This window comes from Dermacentor variabilis, chromosome 3 (assembly GCF_050947875.1).
Source record: "Dermacentor variabilis isolate Ectoservices chromosome 3, ASM5094787v1, whole genome shotgun sequence".
In the NCBI taxonomy this organism is placed as follows: domain Eukaryota; kingdom Metazoa; phylum Arthropoda; class Arachnida; order Ixodida; family Ixodidae; genus Dermacentor; species Dermacentor variabilis.
This window is the reverse complement of record NC_134570.1, coordinates 29,474,469-29,497,574: the sequence shown is the minus strand read 5'-3', so window position 1 is coordinate 29,497,574 and position 23,106 is coordinate 29,474,469. Positions and strand designations below refer to the sequence as shown.

Genomic DNA, 23,106 nt, shown 5'->3' with positions numbered 1-23,106 from the left:
TTTTCCCCCTTTTCCTTTAAAATTTTGAAGAGAAAGGTTTTTGTTGTTGAATGTACAGACAATACAATACACACATAGCAGCTTATGTACAAAATTTACAGTCGCGCTAGACTACTGCTTGCCTCCCCAAAAACAGTGAGGGGGTGGGGAAATGAAATTATCTTGTCCCCATAAGCAAGAAAAAAGTCATCCCTTTGTAAAGCATGAATAAAATGCACAAAAGTTCATTCTACCACAATAACAAAAGAAAAAAAAAGTTAAAAACTATGCCAGGTACAATCTTTTTTTCTTCTGTACAACTAAACACAATGAATGAAAATGAGAAATGTGAAAACCAGAAGACCACTGTACACTATCTGAACAATCTTAAGTGACCGACGATTGAAAAAAAAAAAAGACAAAAAAGCCTCTTAATGCTTTTTTTTACATCAATGCAACATATTGTCCATGTCAGCAAAAAAGAAAATAATGGTGTATGATGCAACAACACAATGTACATGGGGCATGAAAAACACGAAAAAGAAAACCCTCAAAATCCTGGGGGGTTTCTACAGCTCGCGTCTCGCTCTCCACAACCATGTTTTTGTTTCTTTTGTTGTTGTTTACACACTGAAGCAGGAGCTCGTGACAACACTCGGTATGAAGACGTGTCCCTTCAGCACGGCTTGCACACTATTTACGTAACGTGTATGTGTGTGTGTGGCAATGAAATCCCTGACTTGAAAACATCTCCCCTCTTTCGCCTTCTATGAGTGAACATTATACAGAAACTGTACAATACTACTGTTGTCAATATGCACACACCTACATACATACGTACATACATACACACACATGCATTGGACAACAGTTCTTGAAGGAGAGCACGTTTTCTTCTCACCTCAGCTAATAATATGTACACACTGAAAATCTTAGCCTTATTTACTTATATCACATGGTAGTTTGAGCCTGCATCTATATATAGCGTTTTTTTTTTTCTTCTTCGCATTCTCAGCACATCTCTTTCTTTCTTTTTTTTTCTTCTCTCACCTGTTCCAACGTCCGAACCGGCTTTCCACGTTAAAGACTGGCGATGCTCTTTTAACTGGAGATTATTACTTCATATACATAATATGTGTATATATATATATATATATCCTGTATGTTTACATACATAAATATATGTACACATGCACATCAATCAGTTATGTACAAGACAGATAATGAATGACAGGAGCACTCTTGACAAAACGAAAACACCATTCCCACCCCCCCCAAACCCCCCCCCCCTCCCCAGTGCACAAGTGTCCCCACACATTCTTCGATTTGTCCAACCCCACCGGAGAGCCCGACCCAAATGCAATGCGACATAGTTACTCTTCTCTTCCAACAACGAAAAAACAGGGGCGAAGACGAGGGACGGCAGCAATCAACTGCGTGCACGGTGCTCAAGACGGTGACACAGAATCCCAGGGAAAAACAGACGATGGCGACGGGTCGGGCATGGAGCGGGTTGTTTGTTGTGGTGGTGACGCGGGCTGCCGTCCCTCTATCTCCAATAAAACTCTCTGCGCCGTATATGCAAGTGGCCAAAAGATAACGAAGTTGTTAGCAGAGCACCATTGGTTTCTTGGGTTTTGTTTTTTCTTCTCTTTTGCGTGTTTGCGGAACAACGGACTTCTTCACACTTCACAGTCTTTGTTGTCGAGGACAAGTGACGACGAGATCTTTTGTTGTGGATAGCGGGGAGGAACGGGTCGTCTCCATCCCACCCTTCCCTGGTTCACACTGTGGCGATGATGACCAACAGGTGGGCGATGTCGCTAACACTGTGTAGCAGGTCTGGTGCAATGCGTGCGAGGTTCTCGTTGGAGAATTCGCAGGATGGAAAGATGTGGATCACGTAGGCTGGCTGCAAAAGTTGGGGAGAGAGAACGAACAGCCTCAGTACATTTCTTGGTCTTTAGACGCAATGTTTAGATTGCCCACAAAAAGAGGTGCACAGATGTACAGCATGGTCTCGCTGTTAAAATGAACACGCGCTTGGTACTCTGACATTAGTATCACTGACCTGTGGCATAAAGTGCACCGACTAATATTTTTACATGTAAGTGTACGTGTATCAGCAACTTCTTTGCAATAATGTCGAAATGTTGGTTATAGTACTGGCTTTATTACTGGTTATAAACATCCTTTACCGAGGAATCATAGTGTGCTAGAGCGGACAAATGGAATACAGATGATACAACTAAAGAAACAAACATCAGAAATTTGATAAACTTCACATAAGAACAGAATTTGTCTTTTGTTACAAAAAAATAAAAATGATGCAGATGCAGATGTCGTGCGCTGATATAGGAAAGATAAGACTTTTTCAATGTGAGCCCAGTGACGGTTTTGATTGATCGGGTGCTATATTTAAAGGGGGCTCGCTCCCCTTATTTCAAGCTCCCGTTTTATTCGAATAAATTTTTGGTCCCCTTGGAGATTGAATTAACGCGATTCTACCTTACCTGATATCACATCCCTTCATAGATTTGTGCAAACTTCTTGCATCACAGTGTGATATAAACAAGCAGCAATTGTTAATCCACAATAAAATTTACACAAGACAGTGCATCCTATGAAATGCATGCTATGTATCGGAAAACACTTGAAGGCACTACAGACAGGGACACATACAGCAAGGGCGCCATACCTCGTGCGTGTTTTGTCCCCGTTTCTAGTGCCGTGAAGTGTTTCCGATGTGCGTGACCAACTCGCTCAATTCAAGATACAGTCGCCGACTGATTTTCCGGACTCCGAAAATTCGGACATGCCCGATTATTCGGTCATCTTCCCGGCACCGTCATTCTCCCCATAGACCATAATGTATAACAACTTCCGAAAGTTCGGACGCCTTGCAACCTCTCGTCTGATTTTCGGACACTCCTTGAGCCAACTCCATCGAGAGCACCATGCACAGACTCTGACCGGTGCATGGTTCGACTTCTTGAACGCCATTTTTGTTTTGAATGGAGCCTCCTCGCTGCCCCACGAAGTGGGGCTACTGGAAATCACCGCTCATCATCATCGTTCCTGCCTGGTTCAATAGAGTGGTTCTACAGCAGTTCCGGTTTCAGCTTAGTAAGCCATGTCAAGACAATCCAGCAGCTGATTTGTTTCTTCGCGCACGACGCTGCTAGCAGGCCACGGTTTTCATTTGTGCGACTGGTGTCGGCACGGTGGTGTTTGCTTTGTGTGCTGTGTCGAGGTTTCAGTGATTTAACACGGCATACGGAAACATTGCGTCAAGTGTCTAATGGCGCCGACAGTGCCCGCGCAGACTGCGCCGGGGAATGCCGGCAAGCAGGTGCCGGGAGGCCTAAGATTTGTCGCCTTCCGATGTGCTCCCTACTGACGCGGAAAATGTTCTGCCGAGACCTGCACAGTGGTTGCATTGCGACTCCGGACACCGTCTCATTTGACAGTTTTACAGGTACTGACACTGCTGTACTGACATGCGCAGAACTCGATGACAGCGAGATCATTCGTCAGGTTTCTGCTGCACTGCCGGACGATGACTCTGAGTCGGAAGATGACGCACCATATGCTACGCTGCCGTCGCATGCGGAGCATGTACAAGCAGTGACTGTGCTTTCATTTGCCTACAGTGACCGTACGACCCTCTCCGAGATTCAGGCTTATCTGATTGCGCGTAAACGGAACAGCGTGCTACGGCGCATTTACGATTTCTTCAAGCCTACTGCCGAGCCCGAATAAGTGTGTGGAAATAAAGGATTTCATTTTTCTTTCTTAATCTGCTTTTTCGGACACCTGTTTATTCGGACATTTTCGCAGTCCCCGTGAGGTCCGAATAAACGGTCGGCGACTGTATTACATGCAACGTAACCACACCTATTCTTTTAGGAGATTATTTACCTCCACAAAGAGTCAAACAAGCCTTTGCTGAAGATGAGCTCTGTCTGCTGTTCATCAGTGATGCAAGCACCCAAAACACACATTTCCATAGATCAGATGGGACAAATGTACGAGAGTGTATTTATGAGTTACTTCAACTTTCTGCTGCTGCCTTACACATTTTAAATTGTATGCAACTAAGAAATAACTGCTATAATAATTGAAACTATGACAGCCTCTACATCACTACTTTCATTATAGCGGTAACATCAGTTCACCAATCAAGCATTTCTCATGTCATGGCTGCAGTGCGCTGATTACCTAGTGCTCAGATTATCTAGCCACTTTTTTCACGCTTTTGCTTTAAACTACATGTCAACAAAATATATGCTATTATTGAAGCCATAATAGGCCCTACATTGCCAGCTTTGTTATAGCAGTAACGAAGTTCACTGAAGCAAAGTGTGGCCAGCCAACCAAGCACTTCCTGTCTCAGGGCTGCAGCGCAACGGTTACTACTACAGTGAAACCTCGTTAAACCGTAGTTGGCCGGAGCTTGGAAAAAGCACGTACTAAATGGTAGTACTGTTTAACCGAATAGCATGAGATCACCCACTTACCTGTCGAAAACGGAACTCAGAGAGAGTGCGATGAAAGGGGAGAAAAACATGCAGTATTTATTCATTTCGCATGAAAAAAGTGTTATTTTTGTTTGATGCCGCGGCGGCCTAGCACGACGACGACAGCGGCCTCAAACTTGCTGAAGCTGCATGCCAGCTTTTCAGCCAGCCCCCTCTTCTCGGCAAACACTCGCATGGCAGATTCCTCGTTGGCGTTACATATTCTCCGTGCACGTGCGCAGTAGTGCTGCAGAAGTCCCGGGGGCGCCTTTTTCTTTGCCGGATGCCGGAGTTTAGAATACTTTTCATTTGGAATAGAATTACGTTATCGCGCCCCTGTTCTCGTCGCAACGATTGCATTCATGAGGCTGACGTAACGCGCAGCTTTTGCCACTGTCAGGCTTGAATTGCCCGTGCTATCGTTTTCCGTATCGTCCTCATCACTGCCGCTAGTCGACACTTCGGCAACAACACAGGCACCGATGGCGAAAAGTCGAACCTCGTAGTCGACATGTCTTCGCAGTCGCAGCAGCGCTGCCGAGCAACTTCTTAGCATTCCAAATGCCACACACCGTAGCCAGCAGCAGATCCCTGTTGCGTGCCAGCGCAGACTTCTTCGTGTCACGTTCGACAGCACGGACAATGTCTTAATTTTTCTTCTATGCTGAGCACCCGGCGTCTTTTTTATCCGAGCTTCGGAACGACGCGAGTCCTCGCTTGCACGACACCATAACTCTCTCTGGCACGGCCATAGAGAAAGCACGGCGTCGAAATGATGTTGATGTTGACGTGGCTTCGCGCAAACGCACAGGGCGCTTGGAGGCCGTTGTTCCGATCTCTGAGGCTTGTTCTGCCGGGCCGCCTTATGGAGACGGCTCACCGCCGTGTTTGCGCGACAAAAAGTTGAAACGCTATGTTTTAACCGATGCGTACGCAATAAGCTGGTACGGTTTATGCGGATGCAAAACACATTATGTGCAATGGCCGCTGAGTCGGGGATTTGACTTTACTACTCTTAAAACGAAACTACTGTTTAAGCGGGTACAGTTTAACGAGGTTTTACTGTACTGCTTGGCTAAGATGCTCACCTGCTGAGAGCCAGGTGCAGCCGCGTTGACAATGCCAGCAGCCTGCTTCAGCTGCAGGTAATTGATGAATCCATTGCGTAGATTGTTGGACTGCTGCAGCACATCCATGTGGTCTCGTCCGCAAGGTAGTGCCAGCAGGATGCAGTGCTCGTCCAACATCTGGAACCAAAAGGCACACACGATGCAGACTCAATGCCAGTTGCTTGTGGACCTTGTGGTAGCATTCAATATCTTTGATTTGTCATCCCAGTCTGTCAAAGACTGCCTGAGCCGCTACTTTCAGCCAATGAGCGTGGGAGTATGCAGCTCCTCAGATAGTCCTGGACAGACCATGACAACAAATAGAAGAAACCCACAATGAATTAATTCGTCTATAGCAATTTCACAATGCTCGGTTGAAGTGGCAAATGGGTGTTGTGTGTGTGTGTGGGCTTTCCGTCATCTACCGTATTTACACGACTCTAAGTCGACCACTTTTCTTAAATTTGAAAATCTGAAGTGGGGGGTCGACTTACAATCGAAACTGAAACCTGGCACTGCCAAAAAAGAGAGACCAACGGGAGCTACAACGTAGTTACAATTTTATGTTTGCTCTATGGCCCTACCTATAGCTTTCGCTATCCCGCGTGTTTGTTTGCTTTTCGGAAGGGTTTTTCAACATTCTTTAGAGTTTTAGAGTGCACACAACACTCATGGGGGGGTGTCGTTAGTTGATGGAAGCGCCGCTGTTCTGTTCGCGGCGGCACCCACAGAACAGTGGCGCTTGCGGGGAGCATCGATAGTTCATGGAAGAGCAGACATCGCTCGCGGGTTTCTCTTTGCCTGTTGCGCTTAGCTTTCTCTGTAGTTTGCCGAAAGGCATTCGTTTGACGCGTTCCACTTGACTGCCGGCTACGTGCTACTTCTATGCTTCCTCAGTCGTCATGAGTGCTCCAGGCCCACTAATCATTCAGCACTCGTTCACAGCAGCGTTCAAGAGGGCTGCCATCCTTTACGCCGAAGAAACAAATCACTGCGCAATGGGCCACAAATTCGATGTTTCTGAACGGGTGGTGCGAGAGTGGCGACTGCAGCAAAGCGAAATTTTCACCTGTGACGGCAAGTGAGGAATTTCCCACGTGCCGAAGTCTGGACGCTTTCCAGAGCTGTAGGCTAAGCTTGCGGCGTACATCGCTGAAATGCGCTATCGGTCCCTGCCAGTGACGTGCGACATGGTCATGAAACAAGCCCGGATCTTCGCCTTTTAAGGACCTGCTCCGCCGTGAGTACAACGAGTGGCTGGCGGCAGAAGACCGCGAAAGTACGCCAACCGGACCTGTCAAAAGAGCCTCCCTGACGGCTGTGTGTGGCTGGGTGCATTCGGCGTGGGCTGCTGTTCCACAAGATGTCGTGGTGTGGTCGTTTGCCAAATGTGAAATTTCGCAGGATGACAACGCGCTGTGGGACCGTAGCAACAATGACGATGGCAGCACTAGTGAAGATGAGTAGTCGAGTGACCATGTCAACTAATAATAAATTTTCGTTATTGAATGCGCCCTCCAGGTATGCTCTCTCTCTCTTTTCTTTTTTTCTGTCACGCGATATGGGGGGGTCAACTTACATTCGAGTCAACTTACAATCGTGTAAATACGGTATGTGGAATGCCTGCTTTAGCCACGTGGACTTGTCCGAGTGCAAGTCAAGGCTGATTGTAGCCTGGTAAATTTCACGAAAAGTCGGGACTTCGTTCATGGCTACTGTTCATGCACTGGCCTTGCAACAAGACGCGGTTGACACAACGACAGGCTCAAGAGGACTGCTCACATTTCACTTTCTCACTAAAAAGACATCTGTAGGTAGCTTCTGCGTGCAGAGTTAGATGTTCTCCTACGTTCACCTTTTTTCTGTCCTCCCGTTCACCCTTGCATATAGTATACAACAATGTTCAGGCGCTAATTGTGCACAAGATGGTTAACAGCACAATCAATGAATGTGCTTTCAACTTCCCTCTTTAGCAATCTCCCTCTCACTAGCCACAAATCTTACCTTAGGCAGTCATCACTGCAATCACTGGGTTATCATTATCATCAGCGGCTGGCGCTGGCCAATGAAAAAACCGTCTAATTTGACAGAAACATTGTGAATACAAGCCTAGATCTGCCATACAGTAGATAAGGCTAGGCTTATGCAAGACAGGACTAACCGGGAATCACTAGTTGCCTTTTTTAATTAATTGTTTGAGTGACTTATTGAATTACGAGGTCTAATATCTTAAAGCAACACAGCAGCTACGAGATTTGCCACAGTAGAGGGCGCCAGACTAAGTTCCATTACCAAGGGCTGTCAGCGCACGCCCAATAACTTAGCTCGTGAGTGCTATTGCATTCCACCCCTGTCAAAATTCACCCACAGCACCTGGAAACTGAAACTGCTACCACAAGTTCAGCAGCAGACTATGATCCTAATACAACTATGGCAGGTTCAATAACGTTTGCTGGCGGGCTAGTTGGTGATACATGCTTTATAGCAGTGTTACAGCACATAAAATTTATAAAACAAGGGACAGGACAGCAGTCCTGTACCTTCTTGTTTTTTTCCCTAGATTTGTGTGGGCTGTAACACTGCTACAAAGAGTGCATTTCCATATCACTGGATATGGAAATGGCAATGAAACTCACCTGCATTTTTCGAGCTACTCCTTCCAGCTGGGTCTGCTCAAGTCGCATCCGCTGGGCGATGCGGACTGGTGGCGTGCAGCCGTCGGTCATGGGCGGAAGTGATGCGACAGCAATCCTCGAGTTGCCCGAAACGAAGTGCATTTGCACGGCTGCTTGGTCGTTCTTTAGGGCTAGCAGACCTTGCCACATGACAGGGTAGCGCTGCACACACAAGATTAGTGTTTCAGTAATCAGTGAGAGCACCTTAACTCATTAAAGTGAAAAGTTGTTATTAGCTTTGTGAGAACTGGTAAACTAGTTTGCTCTGCACATCAAGTTTAAGAACTAAGTCCTAAACATAGAATGAAAAGGCAAGAAACTTGACGACACTGCACACAGAGAAAACAATTTTAAGGCCTTTCTGTATTACCTTTTTGTCATTGTGTTCAATGTTAAGCATCGTCTCTACACAATCTTTATGCTGGTTTTATGAACTATGGTGGCATAGCACACAACCTTTTATTTAGAAGTGTGCAGCTTACCACAGCAGGTTTAACTGCAAGCTACAGTATACTTGCGCAGTAAGGATGTGGAACAAGAGAATTTGACATAGCATAGGCTCATGTGCCTGTGTCATCTTTTTCTTTGTATCCTTCTTCTAATCTTATTCCTTTTTCGTTATGACACCTTACCAACTAACCCAGGTGATGATCCTTCTATAGCATAGAACTATATCATCTACCCTTGTCCCTGTGTATGCATCGCAAGTGCCCAAGTGTAGATTATGCAGAGGCCTGTAAGTCCATCCTGTCCAGCTTCCATCATTTAATTTACATGTGACAACACAATGCATTACATGGTCACATTCAGTTTTGAAATGTATACTCGTATCTGTAGATGCTAGAATTTCTTTTCTGCTAGGTACAACAGTGATTGCTAAATGTGAAGTCCAGCAAAAAGATGCCATTATGCAGGTGGACAGGCTGCTGTGCGCTTACCTGTAATAGGAAGGAGTCTCCCTGTGGAGGCACTTGGCTGGCATGCGGTGGTGTCTGTGGCTGAGATCTAGGTGCAGCAGGTGGAGGTGCCAAGGCATGTGCGGGGGGTGGCCCATGATGCAAAGGTGCCTCGAGGCCCGTCTGGCGTCGCTCGAATGGAACCCCCTTTTTGGCCACGTCAGCCTCCTTCTTGAGGGCCAACGCACCACCAGGTGAGTGAAGGAAGGGCGGTGAGCCCCCCAGACCCCCCGTTGGTTCATGGAAGCCCTGGTGGGCAGCAGGGGGCTTGGGGGGCTCGTCTGAGGAGGGACCCTTGTCTGTGGGCCCGAGGTGACCGGCCCCCCGCAGACCGTAGGGGCTGGCCACCGCGGGTGAGTCCGTCACTCGCTCCTGCGGTGAGGAGGCCACCCTGGGGCTCGTCTGTCGCAATGGTGGGAACGGTGGCCGCAGCAGTTCTTTGCTGGGAACATCCTTGGGTGCTCCCTCGGCTAAGGTGGGTTCTGCATCGCTTCCTTTGAGGGGTGGTGGTGGACGGCTTTCCTTGGTCACACCGTCGCGGGGCTCGGGTGGTGCTCGGAATCCACCAGGCGGGTATGCAAATCGCAGCCCTTGAGCTTCGGGTGGCAGGGCATAGTGAGGGTGCTGCGCTGCTGCATACAGCATCTGCTGGTGGTGCATGTAGGCCGACAGGTCCGGCGTGTGCATGCCTAGGTGGCCTGCCACCAGCAGTTGCTGGCCAGGTGAAGGGCGCAGGTGCAGCAGCTCTTGGGGCGGTGTGGCAGATTGGCCGGGGCCACCGACGTGCAAGCTCGCTCCCGGTCGCCCCAGTGGCCCGCCTCCCATGTACTGCGAAGCAGCTACAGCCAGTTGGTAGTTCTTGTGCTGCTGCATCAGATGTGGATTCTGCAGGAGCTCAGCTATCACGCCTCCGCCTGGTGGAGTCACCCCAGCTGAACCACCAGTGGCAGCATGCGAGCTGCCAGGCTGTAAATGTGGCAATAGACTAAAATCAGCATTTTGTGCCTAGTGAGCTGTAGACACAAGCTGATGTTGGCAGTCTGCCCCTACTGCCTACACCAGAAAGTGCCCATCGAAACCCTCTTAGTTCTTTCTATAAACGCTACACCGTATTTCACAAGGCCTTTCTATTCAGTGCTACAGACGTTACGCAGTGCCAGAATTTGTAGCAGTCACGTAAATGCGATTATGACATGATAATTTGAAAATCAATCATAGGTGACTGACCAGTCTCACTACTATTTTTTCGATGGTCTCTGCTGTGAGCACAGAGAGCTGAAAAACTAGACACATGATCGAGCCTGTACTGTATTTTTGCATGTCATTTTAATTTTTCTAAGCCTTAGACCCATTTCCTCTCTGATATACTACATTGCTCTCTTCCCGTCTCTTAATGTTACTCCTAACATTCTTCGTTCTATCGCTCTTGGTGCAGTGCTTAACTTGTTCTCGAGCTTCTTTGTCAGCCTCAAAGTTTCTGCCCCGTATGTTAGCACCGGTAGAATGCATTGATTGTACATCTTTCTTTTCAATGATAGTGGTAAGCTTCCAGTCAGGATCTGGCCATGTCTGCCGTATGCATTCTAACCCATTTTTATTCTTCTGTGAATTTCCTTCTCATGATCAGGGTCCCCTGTCATGAGGAGGAAATTTACAGAAGAATAAAAAATGGGTTGGAGTGCATGGAGCAAATGACAATGCAACCACAAAAGAGGGATACACTGTTGTTAAATAGTACAGGTGAATCACTATGGGCTATGAGAACCAGAAAAAAGGCGTTTGAGCTAGACTAACCATGCCTGAGGGCTCGTAGCCCCCAAACGGTGGCTGCAGGAAGCCGCCCGCCTGTTTGGCTGCATGCTGCATTCCTGACATGGTCCCCTTGGATCCAACTGGTGTCCTCGGTTCGTGGATCTTTGTGGGCGCTTGGGTCATGATGGCAGGACCCTGCTGTTGTGGCAGGCCCTGGCTTCTGCTTGGCACGACTCCCTCCACCAGGGTCAGCTGGCGTGGCACAGGGGCTGGAGGTGTGCGAGATGCTGGGCCCACACGTCCCACAGCCTGTGATGGCATGGCGAAGCCCTCGGCCTTGATGTGACTCGTGGCGACCACGTGCGGCTGCTGCGGCGGCGACTGAAGGTGTTGGGCCACCGACACTGGCACACCCTTGATCTCGCCTGGGTGGTGTGGAGGGTGCAAGCCTGGACCTTGCTGCTGTTGCTGTTGCTGGTGCTGGTGCTGCTGCTGTGGTGGCTGTAGTGCCTGGTGGTGGTGTTGAGACACCTTGTGCTGGGAAGCCTGCTGCTGAGGCACCTGATGCTGCTGTTGCTGCTGCAGCAGTTGCTGGTGGGGTGATGGTACATGCAGCTGCGAGTGCTGCTGCGGATGTGACTGGTGTGGCTGAATGTGCTGCTGTGGGTGATGGTGGGTCTGCTGTGCCACTGGCAGCTGTGTTGGTGGACCCTGAAGAAAAAAAAATTGAAAAAAAAATGAGAAACACTAGAAAATCACCGAAGACATAAGACTCCCAGTATATAACCTCCATATACTAGAACTGAGCTATAATCTGTGCTGACATATTAATTTAGAGTTCCCTTTGTTAAGAGAAGACCACATTTCATATCTTGATTTCTATGTATGTAAATTATTGACAGTTTGCTACATTCTCCTTATGCAATGCTAGGAGACTACCGAGCGTGTGCAGCACCATACTTTCTTGCCCAAATCTGTATGCATTAAATTTTGTTAAAAATTTTCTTATTCGATTCAATATTAGGCTTTTTCTTTTTTATTCGATTCAATATTCAATGTGAAATATACTATTTGGTGTTCGCACACCCCTCCTTTTTTCTTCTGTAATGTCTCACGTCACTCTGCAAAATAATTTTGGGAAATTCCTGACGTCTTATGCTGCTTTGATCCTTTGTGCACAGAACATAGGCCACTGGCACAATTGCAAACAAGTCCAAAGTCCAACAGATTTCCACAACAAAGCCTACATTTGTGTAGCCCATCAGAGACTGGGCAAAATGCACAAACTCTGCATGCATAATAAGCATGGACTGCTCACCTCCATCTTTGGCTGGTTGCAGTGCACCTGTGCCGAGTTGGGTCCTCCAACCATCGCGTGTGCAGGGCCAGGCATCTTGGTGGCTGCTTCCTGCTGCGGCAGCGATGGTGTCCGTACCACTGAAGAATGCACACCCCTCGCCAGATGCTGTTGTCCTGCCAGGCTAGTGAACGACGGTGGGTACTGGGGTCCAATGGGCGGACGGGCTCCCACCCACACGCCTAGTGAAGGCTGACCCAGGGACATGGAGGGCTGTCCAAGAGACACTGGAGGTTGACAGAGAGATACCGGAGTCTGCCCCACAGACACGGGTGGCTGCCCTACTGACACCGATGGCTGTCCTAGTGACACCGGGGGTTGGCCTAGTGACACGGACGGTTGTCCCAAAGACACAGCTGGGGGCTGCCCCAGAGACACTGGGGGCTGTCCCACTGGCGGAAGTGACAGTCCCTTGGCACCGACAAAGTGAGCCGGCATGGCTCCTGTTGGCACTGATGTGCTAATTGGCATGCTACTGGGTGCCTGCTGCTCTGGAATCTTTATGGCAGCCACAGCAGGGCCAACAGGCATCTCAGATGGCTTGCTCACAGCTGCCTCTGGTCGCATGTGAGCAGCAGACACCTTCTGCAGCTCTGATGGTAACATGGTTGTAACAACTGCTTGTGGTGCAGGTCTGCCGTGGATTACAGGGCCTTGCAAGATCCCATGGCTCTTTGCAGCACCAGCATGTGCCAATACTGGCGGTCGCTGGATAAGTTCCAAGGGAGGTTTGGCTTCCTTCAATTGTGCTTTTGTGTCGCCCACAGCATTGGACTGAGGTGGAATCGTCCACGACGGAGTGCTTGCTTCTACTGAAGAACTGGCAGGTGCTGGTTTGCTCTCTACAACATTTGAAGCTGTCTGTTGGCTTTGCGGCTTCACAATTCTTGACAGAGCTTCGCTGTCAGATGCTGCTGCTGGGACTGCTGCCCCCGCCGCTACTGAGGGTTCTCCATTTTTATTTACAGGTGTCAGGAAGCCAGTGACAGGGTCAATGAGCTCTGTTGGGCTCTGTCGTGAGTCACTGTCTTCAGTTTCACACAGTCCTGCAGAGGCTTTTGTTTTCTGCTCATCCTTGACAGCCACTTGTTCAGGCCTCGTCGGTGGTGGAGTAAGCGTTGCCTGCAAGGCTTCTGCTTGAGTTGCTTCTGGCCGAGACTGTTGCTGCAAGGACAGGTCTTCTTTGGAGGGTTCAACTTCATGGGTAGGTTCTTCCTTCACTCCTGTGTCCTTTGACATTTCTGCCTTTGCAGCAGATCGTGTGAACCTGAAGGACCGCAGAGACATCTTGGATTCTGGCTTGCTAGTGTGCTCTGCATCTGTTACTGAACTCAATGTTTCTACTGCTGGTGGTGGTGGTGCTGGTGGTGGTGGAAGAACTATAGCAGAAACAGGTGCAACAGGTTTGTTCTCCTCAATGTTATCCTTGACCTTGTTGTCTGCAATAACAAGCACTGGGGTTTCATTCTTGGTTTTTGTGACTTCAGCGGCGCCCTCTGGCTCGACCTTTGATGACACTTCCTCGTTCCGCCTACTTGACCTGGTTCTTCGAGCAGCTCGGGTCATTGGCCCTTCAGAGTGCAAGTCACCTTCATCTTCAGGTGCCTTGAAGTGTCCTGTGAGGTTCAGCAAATGTACGACCAGCCTTACTCATCTGTACCTTATGCCAGCTCAAAAAGTTTTGACAGTGGCTGCAGCACTATTATACTAGATAAATGTAACTGTGACTCACGCGCTTGCACACACAGTCAAGCCTGCTGATAACAAATTTTGCTTGTTGCTTAGTTTGGGTAAGTATGATACCAGGAAAAGCTTTTGACTATTGAGAACACCTAGGCAAGCAAAGCCTAATAACAGCAGACCCCATTACTGGAATTCTAATATAGTAAAATTTTACACATAGCAGTAACAACAAAAATGACTCCTGGAGCAATCAGCAGGCCTGAAACAAAAGCTTACGGTATTAACTACCAAGAAACCCCAGCACATGTGGCAGTCTTCTGACGAAGTTTCCATTCAGCTGTCATCACTACCAAAGTTAACAAGTTGTGTCACTGAGCTCGCTATATAATATGTTACAATTTTTTGGCAAGCCTGCTTAACTAGCTGCTGCCTCAACTGAATGTTTTTGATGAATGCTTCTGCAGTGTTCATAAACACGGTTGTGGATTGAAATAGGGGTTTTCAGTGAGTCCCATTTGCAGAAAAGCTCCGAATACAGTGAGCACTTTGCTCAGTCCTTACTGATTTACTAAAACAGCTCTTTACAATATGAAGCGTCATGACAGGGGCATGAAAAGAGCCTGCAGTAAGTAAGCATAAAGAGCCTTACCTTTGACTACATCTTCAATGGTCTCATCAATGGTGGTCTTATTGGCCTGCGACATGAGCCGAGCTGACTTCCTGGTCTTGATCTGATGTGCATCGGATGGTTCTTGCTTGGCGGGTGGCACCTTCTCCTGCCGAGTGTCGTCCCCAGCGACTGCTTCTGATGTCTTAACCACTTCAGCTGTGCTGGATGAGCTGCCATCATGGCCGTCCTTCTGGTGCAGACGGATAGTGATAGAGATCTTGCCATGCTGACTCAGCTCGGTGACATACTCCTTGGTGCTAGCCTCCTTGTCTTCATGATGGAAGGCCTTGTGCTTGCTCTCGTCGTGCCGCTTCTCATGCTGTGACTCGTGAGCTTTGACCTCGTGTGCCTTGACCTCGTATACCTTGACCTCATTGGTCTTGGCGTCGCTTGCTTTGGCATCATGGGCCTTGGTGTCATAAGTCTTGACAGTCTCGTTGGTCTTGCTGTCATGAACCTTGCCATCATGGCTCTTGATGTCGTGCATTCTACTGGCATCATGAGATCTCAGCTCATGAGTCTTGGTCTCGTGTAGCCTGGCATCGTGAGCATTAGACTCTTGGAGCTTGCCTTCGAAGGCTGGACACTCGGCGGGTCTCAACTCGTGCGTCTTGCTTTCATCATGGATGGCGTGGTCGGCAGTCTTTGGGGTGGCCTCTATGTGCCTCTCGAGGTGCTTCTCGGGTGCCACTTGCCAATCAGTACCCCCGAACTGGGTGTCCTCTTCATCTTCAGAATCCTTGAACTCGTACACGTCATAGGCACTGGCTGTGCTGCCTTTCGTCAACTTGTGTTCATGCACTGCTGTGCCTTGTCGCGTGCAAATGAAGAGTGGTCGTTGTTCTTTCTGCTTATCTGTATCTTTGAAATCGTGCTCTTCACTTCTCAGATCAGATGTTTTGTCAAGAACAGGTGATACGCGACCTGGATGATGCTCACCAGAGCTCTTCTTCTTTCGACCTCTCCTCTTTTTCGGTTCCTCTTTGTATGGATCCATGCAGAAATCACCAAGCTTCTCTTCAGGTAGGGTGTTGTCTGTACCATGTCCACCAGCGAGGCTTGTAGCCGGAGCAGCAGATGATTCAGTGCTCTCTTTGGATGTACTGCTGTCAAACGAGAGCCTCAGCCGTTCTTCATCATGGTGCTGTGCTTCACCTCCAATCTGCAGTGACTCAACCTCCGAACTACCAACTTCATTCTTGACTTCGCCTGATGGGAATGTAGGTGCATCTTCCGTCTCGGACAGCGTGTTCTCAATATTATCTGACCTTAGGCAGCGCCGCACTTTGTCAGCCGATGTGGCACGGCCTCTCCTTGCAGGAACTTTTGGGGCATCAGCGGCTTCCAGGCGAGGTACAGAGGCCCTCCTCGATTTTGTCTTGCGTCCCTTGCGGCTCCCTGTTTTGCGCTTGACACCTTCTGTTCCTGCTACAGTGGGCTCGGTGGAATGTGCTGGAGTTTCTTCTGCTGAAAGAGTGTTGTCCAGCTGTTCGCCAGAAGAGTCAGCTTCCTGGTGTACTACTTCGTCTTGCTCACCCTCCTGAGCGTCACCAGTTCCAACTGGAGAACTAAGGGTCTCAATGATATCAAGAATTGGTGCACGGTGAGACATGTCGTCAAACATCTCTTGATCCTTACTACTGTCATTCTCAATGGGGACCTCAGCCTGGTGTATACTGCTTGGCCTTGAGTCTGCTGTATCCTCGTTGTTCTCTTCCACCATTTCCATGTCTTCAGCTTTTTCTTTGGGTTCAGCCGCAACGTCAGAAGCAAGTGCAGTCTGGGCATCGTTCAATTCTTCCTCCTTTGTAACTTGGAGAGCCTTATGCTGTGGTAACGTGCTTGGCTCATCATTCAACATTTCAGCTGGAGCTTTTGTGACATCTGCAGGCTTCTCCTCTACAGACTCCTCTGTAGAAGGAAGAAGGGTGCTTTCTGTGAGCGACGGCCTTGGTTCTTCCTTGACAGGTTGGTATGGGTCGGCTGGAAGGGATTCTTCTGGCTGTTCGTACCTCTTGTCACCAACAAACTGGTGTTCTTCGTCTGTATCGGACAGAAGTCGCTGACTGGCACTCTCGGCTCTTGAACTTCGCCGCCGCTTTCGCTTGAGCCTCTGCTTCTCGGGCTTAGCTGCTGTGGTTCCAGCAATGTCAGACTCTTCTGTTGATGTAGTGTGCCCTTCTGGTTGCAGTGCAGCTCTTGTGAGATCGGGAAGCTCTTTGGGTGGCACCATGCTTGGTTCAGGTTCTTTAGCATCAATGAGCAAAGGTGGCTCTGATGTTACATCCTTCACTGGCTCTTCCTCAGCATTTTCACATGTGGAGGATTCCTCAATGGGACCTTCTGCAGTCTTTTCCAAGAGCGCTTCATGTTGTTCACTTTGTGGCTGCTCTTGCTGGTGTTGTAGTTGCTGCTGCTGCTGTGGTGGTTGTGGCTGCTGCTGTGGCTGTTGCAAAGACTGCAGAGCGTCTGTGAACTCAAGGGCACCACCAGATTCCCGGCTTTCCTCTTGTGTGAGATCTGGCATAGATGTGTCTATTTGGAGGGAGCTCGAGCTCTCATCAGGCAGCAAAAAGCTCATGGACTCCTCGTGCTGCTGCTGATGATGCTGCACCATTGGGTCAAGGTAGTCAGGCTCCTTTGGAAGTTCCGGGGCAGAGATGCCGTCGTTTCCCATTTCTTGGAGCAGGGCATAAACTGCCAGGTCGTCCTCCATCTTCCTTGGGCTGTCAAGCTCATACGTGTTCTGCTCTTTGTCGTCGATCTTGAACTGCTCTGGCACGTCGTGGCTGAGGTAGTGCGGTGACTCTGAATGGCGGCTTGGCAACTCCTCCGTTGCTACCAGGCTAGAATAGCTGCTATCTTTTGCTGAGGACACATCCAGAACATCGGTCTTGGGCTCCTTCTGGGGTGCAACGTCATCGTAAACCTTCTCGTCTTTCATATGCCATGAGTCCCTGCCCGACGAAAACAGCTCCTCTTCAAGTCGCTTTGTTTCCTTGGCGGCTTCTTCTTCAAAGTGCCTTTCTGCCTGCAGTGGCTTCTCTTCCCTCCTCAGCACATTGTCTCCGTCACCAAACGTGCTGGTCTCCTCAGACTGTGCCAGCAGTTCCTCTTCAAGACGCCTTGCCTCCTCTGCTATGTCCTCATCTAAACGAATGTCCTCAGTGAGCTTGCTGTCTTCATCCAGTGCAGCTGGAAATGCTGGAGCAGGTTCCTCGATAGGCTCTCGCACCGGGGAACTCTGTAGGACGACATCCTCTTTGTGCTTTCGCTTCTTCTCCTTTGACTGCTTCTTTTTCTTCCTGTGTTCTTTGCTTTTCCCGTCATCCTGCCTCGAAGATGATTCCTTGTCATCATCTTCGCTAAGATGTCTTGTAGATGGTACATCGCATGTAACATCATCATAGGGCAACCTATCCATTTCGTACTCTTCCTTTTTGTCTGTGGCAGGAAACTCTTGTACCGCAGGACCTCGTGGCTCAACAGCTTCGGTCAGAGCGTCGACGATCTTGTCAAGTTCAGAGTCACTCTCTCGCTTAGCACTTGCTGCTTCTTCTCTTTCCTGCTTGATCTCCTTTACAGGGGAGAACTCTACTGCCACATTGTGTTTGCTGTCCCATGATGCCTCGGGATTCCTGTCCTTGAGCTTTTCTGTCGGCTTTGATGATGCCTCGAAGTCGTAATCTGACAGCTCTGACTTCATTTCCACATCAGAGAAAATGCTTGGCTGCAGGACAGGTGGTGAATTCAGTGTTTGTTTTGGCGAGCCAATGTATTTTGAAGACACTGAAGACTCGTCTAACATCTCTCCGACATCCCAGTGTGTGTCAGACCGTTTCTGTGATGGAGCAGCCAGTGATGATGAACTGGATTTTTCTGTTGATTTCTTTTCTTTTAACTTAGATGACTTCTTAGATTTTTTCCGCTTTTTACTGGAGTGCCTTTGCCTAGACAGTTCAGAATCTTCTTCATGTTTGGACTCGTCAGTGTCCTTGCTTGGCCGCTTGCTTTTGCTACTGCTTCTGCTCCTATGACTAACAGTTTCCTTGGTGTGGGATATGTCTGACTTGTCTCTGATATCCTCTTGTCTTGATAATCTCTGCTTGACCGATTTGCCTTCATCTGTCTTTGGATGGCACTCGTCGTCAGAGCCTTCAGCATCAGATTTGAGAATGCTAGGCTTGCGCATTGCTTTCTTCTTGAGCTCCTTTCTCTTTAGCGATCTGCTGATGTCTGCATCCGAGCTTTCTATATCAGATTTCCCATGCCGAGACTTTGTGGACTTCTCAGAGGAGTGACGCTGCTTTCGCTTTTGTTTTCGAGATGCCGCCATTATGTGAGATGGTTCGTCAGAATCTGAGGTTTCAACATCAGAAATGTCCACCTTTCTCTCCTCGCACTTGTTGAAGGCTTCCTTGTACGATTCCATCTCAGAGTCAGAGCAAAAGTCACTGCTGTCATCGTTCTTGTTGTGTAAGAGCCGCATCGCAAACGACTGTTCGTTTTCGTCAGACGAGCTCTCGATGACCAGCTTGCGCTTCTTGGTGAGTTGTTTGGACTTGTGAGATGGAACCCTAGACTTGGTCTCGGAGTCGGAGGAGTGGTGACTAGAAAGATCCGAATCCCGATCTGAGTCCATGTCCGCAGACTTCCCCTTCTTGGCACGACTCTGCTTGAGCCGGCTGAACTTTTGCCGCATGGTTTCCATGTTTGCTTGATCTTTTAGGGTTTGGTTTTGGCTAGAACGTGCCTTCACCTTGTCGTACATGGAAAAATAGACAGGCTCATCATCCAGGAAGCAGAAGTCGGACGCCTGAGGGGCCGATGCGGAGTGGCTTTCGCTTTTGCTCTTGGACTTTGATTTTGAGTCCCTTGATTGTTCGCTTGTTGATGAAGTACGCTTCTCAGATCTAGACTTATCCTTTTCGGAACGGTCAGACCCATGCTCTTTTCGTTGCTTAGAGCTGCTGCTGCTGGTTCTGGTGTGAGACCCAGAAGAAGATCCATGCTTAGAGTCCTGGCCTTTCTCTTTACTCGATTCCTTTTCCTTAGGTCGGTCCCGTGACTTTTCCCTGCTGTCCCTTGACTTAGATGACTTCTTGTCTTCTTTGCTTTTAGAGCTATCACGTTTGGACTCGGATGACGACTTCATATCCTGCTTGTCACCAGACTCGTTTTTCGATGAGTGGGACGAATGTGATTTTTCTGTCCTCTCAGACTTGAAAGACGACGACGATGAGGATGACGACTTCTCGAGCCGCTTCTCAGATTTCTTTGAATGTGATGAGCTTGACTTGCTGGATGAGTGGCTTTTATCAAAGCTGTCTCTCTCCCGTGAGGAATGTGACAACTTTGGCCGCTTCGCTTCTGGTTCTATGGAACGTCTCTCATCTTCGCTTCGGTTCCATGTAGCTTCTGGGGGAACTTCAAGGTAGGCATCACTCGATCGCGATGACTTTGCTGAATCAGACTCGTTGCTGTCAATAGATGACACTCTCTGCTTAACTGCTGCCAGTGGAAGGGGTGCAGGTAGGTCCGAAGAGTCGTGAGAGTGCGAATCTCTCCTTTCTTTATGTGACACCGAGTTGCAAGAAGCATCAGAAGTGGCATGATGCTCCCTCAGAATGTTCTTGGAGGAAGATGACTGATACTCTTTCCTGGACTCTTTCTTAGTGCTGCTGTCTTTGTGTGCCTCTTTCTTCACACTCACTTCCTTCACAGCTGCGGGCTCCAGCTTGACCGTGCATGTCTCTCGATTCCTGCTATCTTTCCTCGTCGGAATGTTCTCCAACCCGGGCTCTTTCTTCACAGCCAGAGGCAAAGGTGGAGCGGGAGTTCGTGGTGGACTCTGGAAGGGTTCCTGCTTGACCACAACCGGAGGAGAAGAGTCTCGCCGAAGTAACGAAGAAGCCCTTGGTGACATCACCTCTTTCTTCACCACAACCGCAGCAGGGGGTGACAAAGGTGTGGGATTTCGAGGCGGGCTTTGGAATGGTTCCTGTTTCACTGCACAGGGTGGAGAAGAGTCTCGCCGCAGTATGGAGGGTGGAACAGTCCTTGTGGGAGGAACGTCATTATAAGGCGTTGCAACCATCAGCGGCACATGTTTCGGATGAGGCTCTGGTGCCGCCAGTGGGGCTGGAGCTGCAAGTGTCTGGCTTGTGGTGCACTGAGAAGGACAATTAGGAACTGTTTGGCTAGGGGACGCTCCAGGAGCAGCGGTGCTTGCATGAGTGAAGCTTGGACTAGAGGCACCCTGGGGCAGAGCAGTAGAAGTGGCAGGAGCGCACGAAGAAAAGCCCAGGGAAGGGAGTGACAGTGGAGTTGAGAACTCCTTGGCAGCTGCCTTGGTACGAAACAATGGCTTGGCACTGCTCGAGCAAAGGTCGAGCTTGACATCCTTCGGCTCATACTTCTCGTTGATGTGCTCCAGCCGCTTGGAGTCCTGGTCCAGGATGGTGGTCTTGGCCAGTAGAGTCTTCATTATCTCCGATGGCTCAGTGCGAAACTCCTGAGAAAGCGCCGGAAACCTTGGCCTCTTTTTGATGTTGTACTTGTTGTAGTCGATGGTCACTGGTGCTGGTGTCTCTACTGTGCAACCTGCCATCGAAGGGCCCGTGAATGTTCGAGTGGGTCCCGTGAGCGCGTTGTACCTCTCATCGAGTGCCCGTATCTGTTCATCAAAGGACGGACGATTTGGGGAAGGCAATGAGCTCTCCGAGTCTGAAGAACTCTCGGGCAGCTTGGAATCGGAAGGGCCCTTCAGCCCTTTGGGGGATGGACTTGGGGATAGAGCCTCGGGCACCGACTCCGGCGGGATCACTTCCGCTGGCTTTTCTTCCACTGGCTTCTCAGGCCGCGCCAGGGCTTCTGGGAACACGGGTCCGTTCTTGGTGTTCAAGGCACTCAGGGGTGAACAGTTGCCATGTGGGCTCTGCGAGTTGGCCATCGGGGATGCAGCCACACAAGGAGATGCCTTAGGTGAGCGCAATGCCGCTGCAAACTTGGGCAGGGGCAGGGACAGCGGGCTGGACTCACGAAAGGGTCGCGTCCGTACTGGCGGCTGGGGGTTGTCACTCGACGAGGACACCTCGTCAATACCTTCCTCACCGTGTCTGTGGGCCAAGTGCGCCAGCAGGGACGCATCCTGTGAGCCCATCTCACTGTCCGTGGACGAGACCAGGCTCGGGTCACACATCTTTGACCGGTCACCCCCCACACACAGGTCCAGCTTGTCTGAGTGCACCTTTTTTGCACGAAGGTAACTGCTCACAGTGGAGGACACCTTGTTGTGGTCAAGCTGCCGCCGTGGATCCACCTGCTTCCTTGAACTCTGCAACAATTCCCCCACCCTGACACTCGGCACTTCCACAGAAAATTTAGCCTCAAAGCTACCCGCAGTCCTACAGTTCGTGGGTAACCTCTTGGACACAACACTGGGAATGTCTTTGGCCGGTCGCGAACGGCTGGCCACTGCACATGTGTCGGTTGGCAAACCCTTCCCCTTCTTCCTGGCAGCTCCGTCAGTGCAGGGGGAACACTCGCCATCACTGGAGCTTAGAATGTCTTGCACCTGCTTCGAAAGGTACTTGCTGTCAGATCGTACAGACAGCTCTTCATCACCTTCGGCACAGTCTGTGTCACTGCGGCTGTCCTCTGGGCGTGAACCACTTGAACTCTCCTTGAGCCCCAATAAGCGTCTCTTGCGCTCCAGCTGTGATGGGGAATCACTTGTTGAGTTAACATCCTCGTCTCTCCTCATACGACTGCTACTGCTGCTGCTGCTGCGTATCCGTTCGGCACCAGAGTCCTGAAATGCCTCCAGCTTGCTGCACACGGAAGCCAGCGGCAATTCCTTAGAGTCTGATTTTAGAGTGCTGTCTAAAGAACGTCGCCGTATGTCACGCACGTCCACAAGCATATCATCCGAATCCAAAGCCACATCCCTAACCACTGGGCTCCGGGAGGACGACCGGCCAGGGCTAAGCCGGTGCCGCTGGGAAGGCCGCTCCTTGGACGATCCCTTCTTAGAGCCCTTGACTGACGGTGGCGGGGACCGGCTGTGATGCCGGGACTGCGGTGGTGACTGGCTGTGGTGGCTCTCCTGATCACTTGTTGAGTTGCGGTGTTTTTTGATGCTGCTGCTCGTCTTGCGGGGCGCCCAATCTGCAGTGCCCAAGACTCCATCTATGTGCTTGAGGCGCTCCGCCCGCTCGTCATACGGAGTGATGTCCTCTAAGCCGTCTTCCTTGTCCGGAAACCTAGTGGAGAAAACATGCGGGGGCTGGTGAGTTTTGAGCAGCTTTCGATAATGAGAAATCTTGCTAACCCTGCTACAATGACTTCTCCCAGCGTGTCCAAAACATGCCGCATTCTTCTAGTCACACTAGTCACACAACATA

At 49.6% G+C, this 23,106-nt stretch overlaps 1 protein-coding gene across 3 annotated transcripts in view; it reads right to left on the bottom strand.

The window, feature by feature from the left end:
- Nucleotides 1-938: 938 nt before the first annotated feature.
- The window catches only part of spen (spen family transcriptional repressor split ends), a 194,079-nt gene continuing 171,911 nt past the window's right edge, over nucleotides 939-23,106 (bottom strand). For all 3 annotated transcript variants that reach the window (XM_075684609.1, XM_075684610.1, XM_075684611.1), the window contains exons 11-17: nucleotides 14,681-22,965; nucleotides 12,310-13,964; nucleotides 11,034-11,702; nucleotides 9,222-10,205; nucleotides 8,245-8,445; nucleotides 5,588-5,746; nucleotides 939-1,891 (exon numbers count right to left, since the gene is read on the bottom strand). In XM_075684609.1, the coding sequence (XP_075540724.1) occupies nucleotides 1,763-1,891; nucleotides 5,588-5,746; nucleotides 8,245-8,445; nucleotides 9,222-10,205; nucleotides 11,034-11,702; nucleotides 12,310-13,964; nucleotides 14,681-22,965 (12,082 nt within the window). In that variant the 3' untranslated portion in view covers nucleotides 939-1,762. The remainder of the gene's footprint in view (nucleotides 1,892-5,587; nucleotides 5,747-8,244; nucleotides 8,446-9,221; nucleotides 10,206-11,033; nucleotides 11,703-12,309; nucleotides 13,965-14,680; nucleotides 22,966-23,106) is intronic.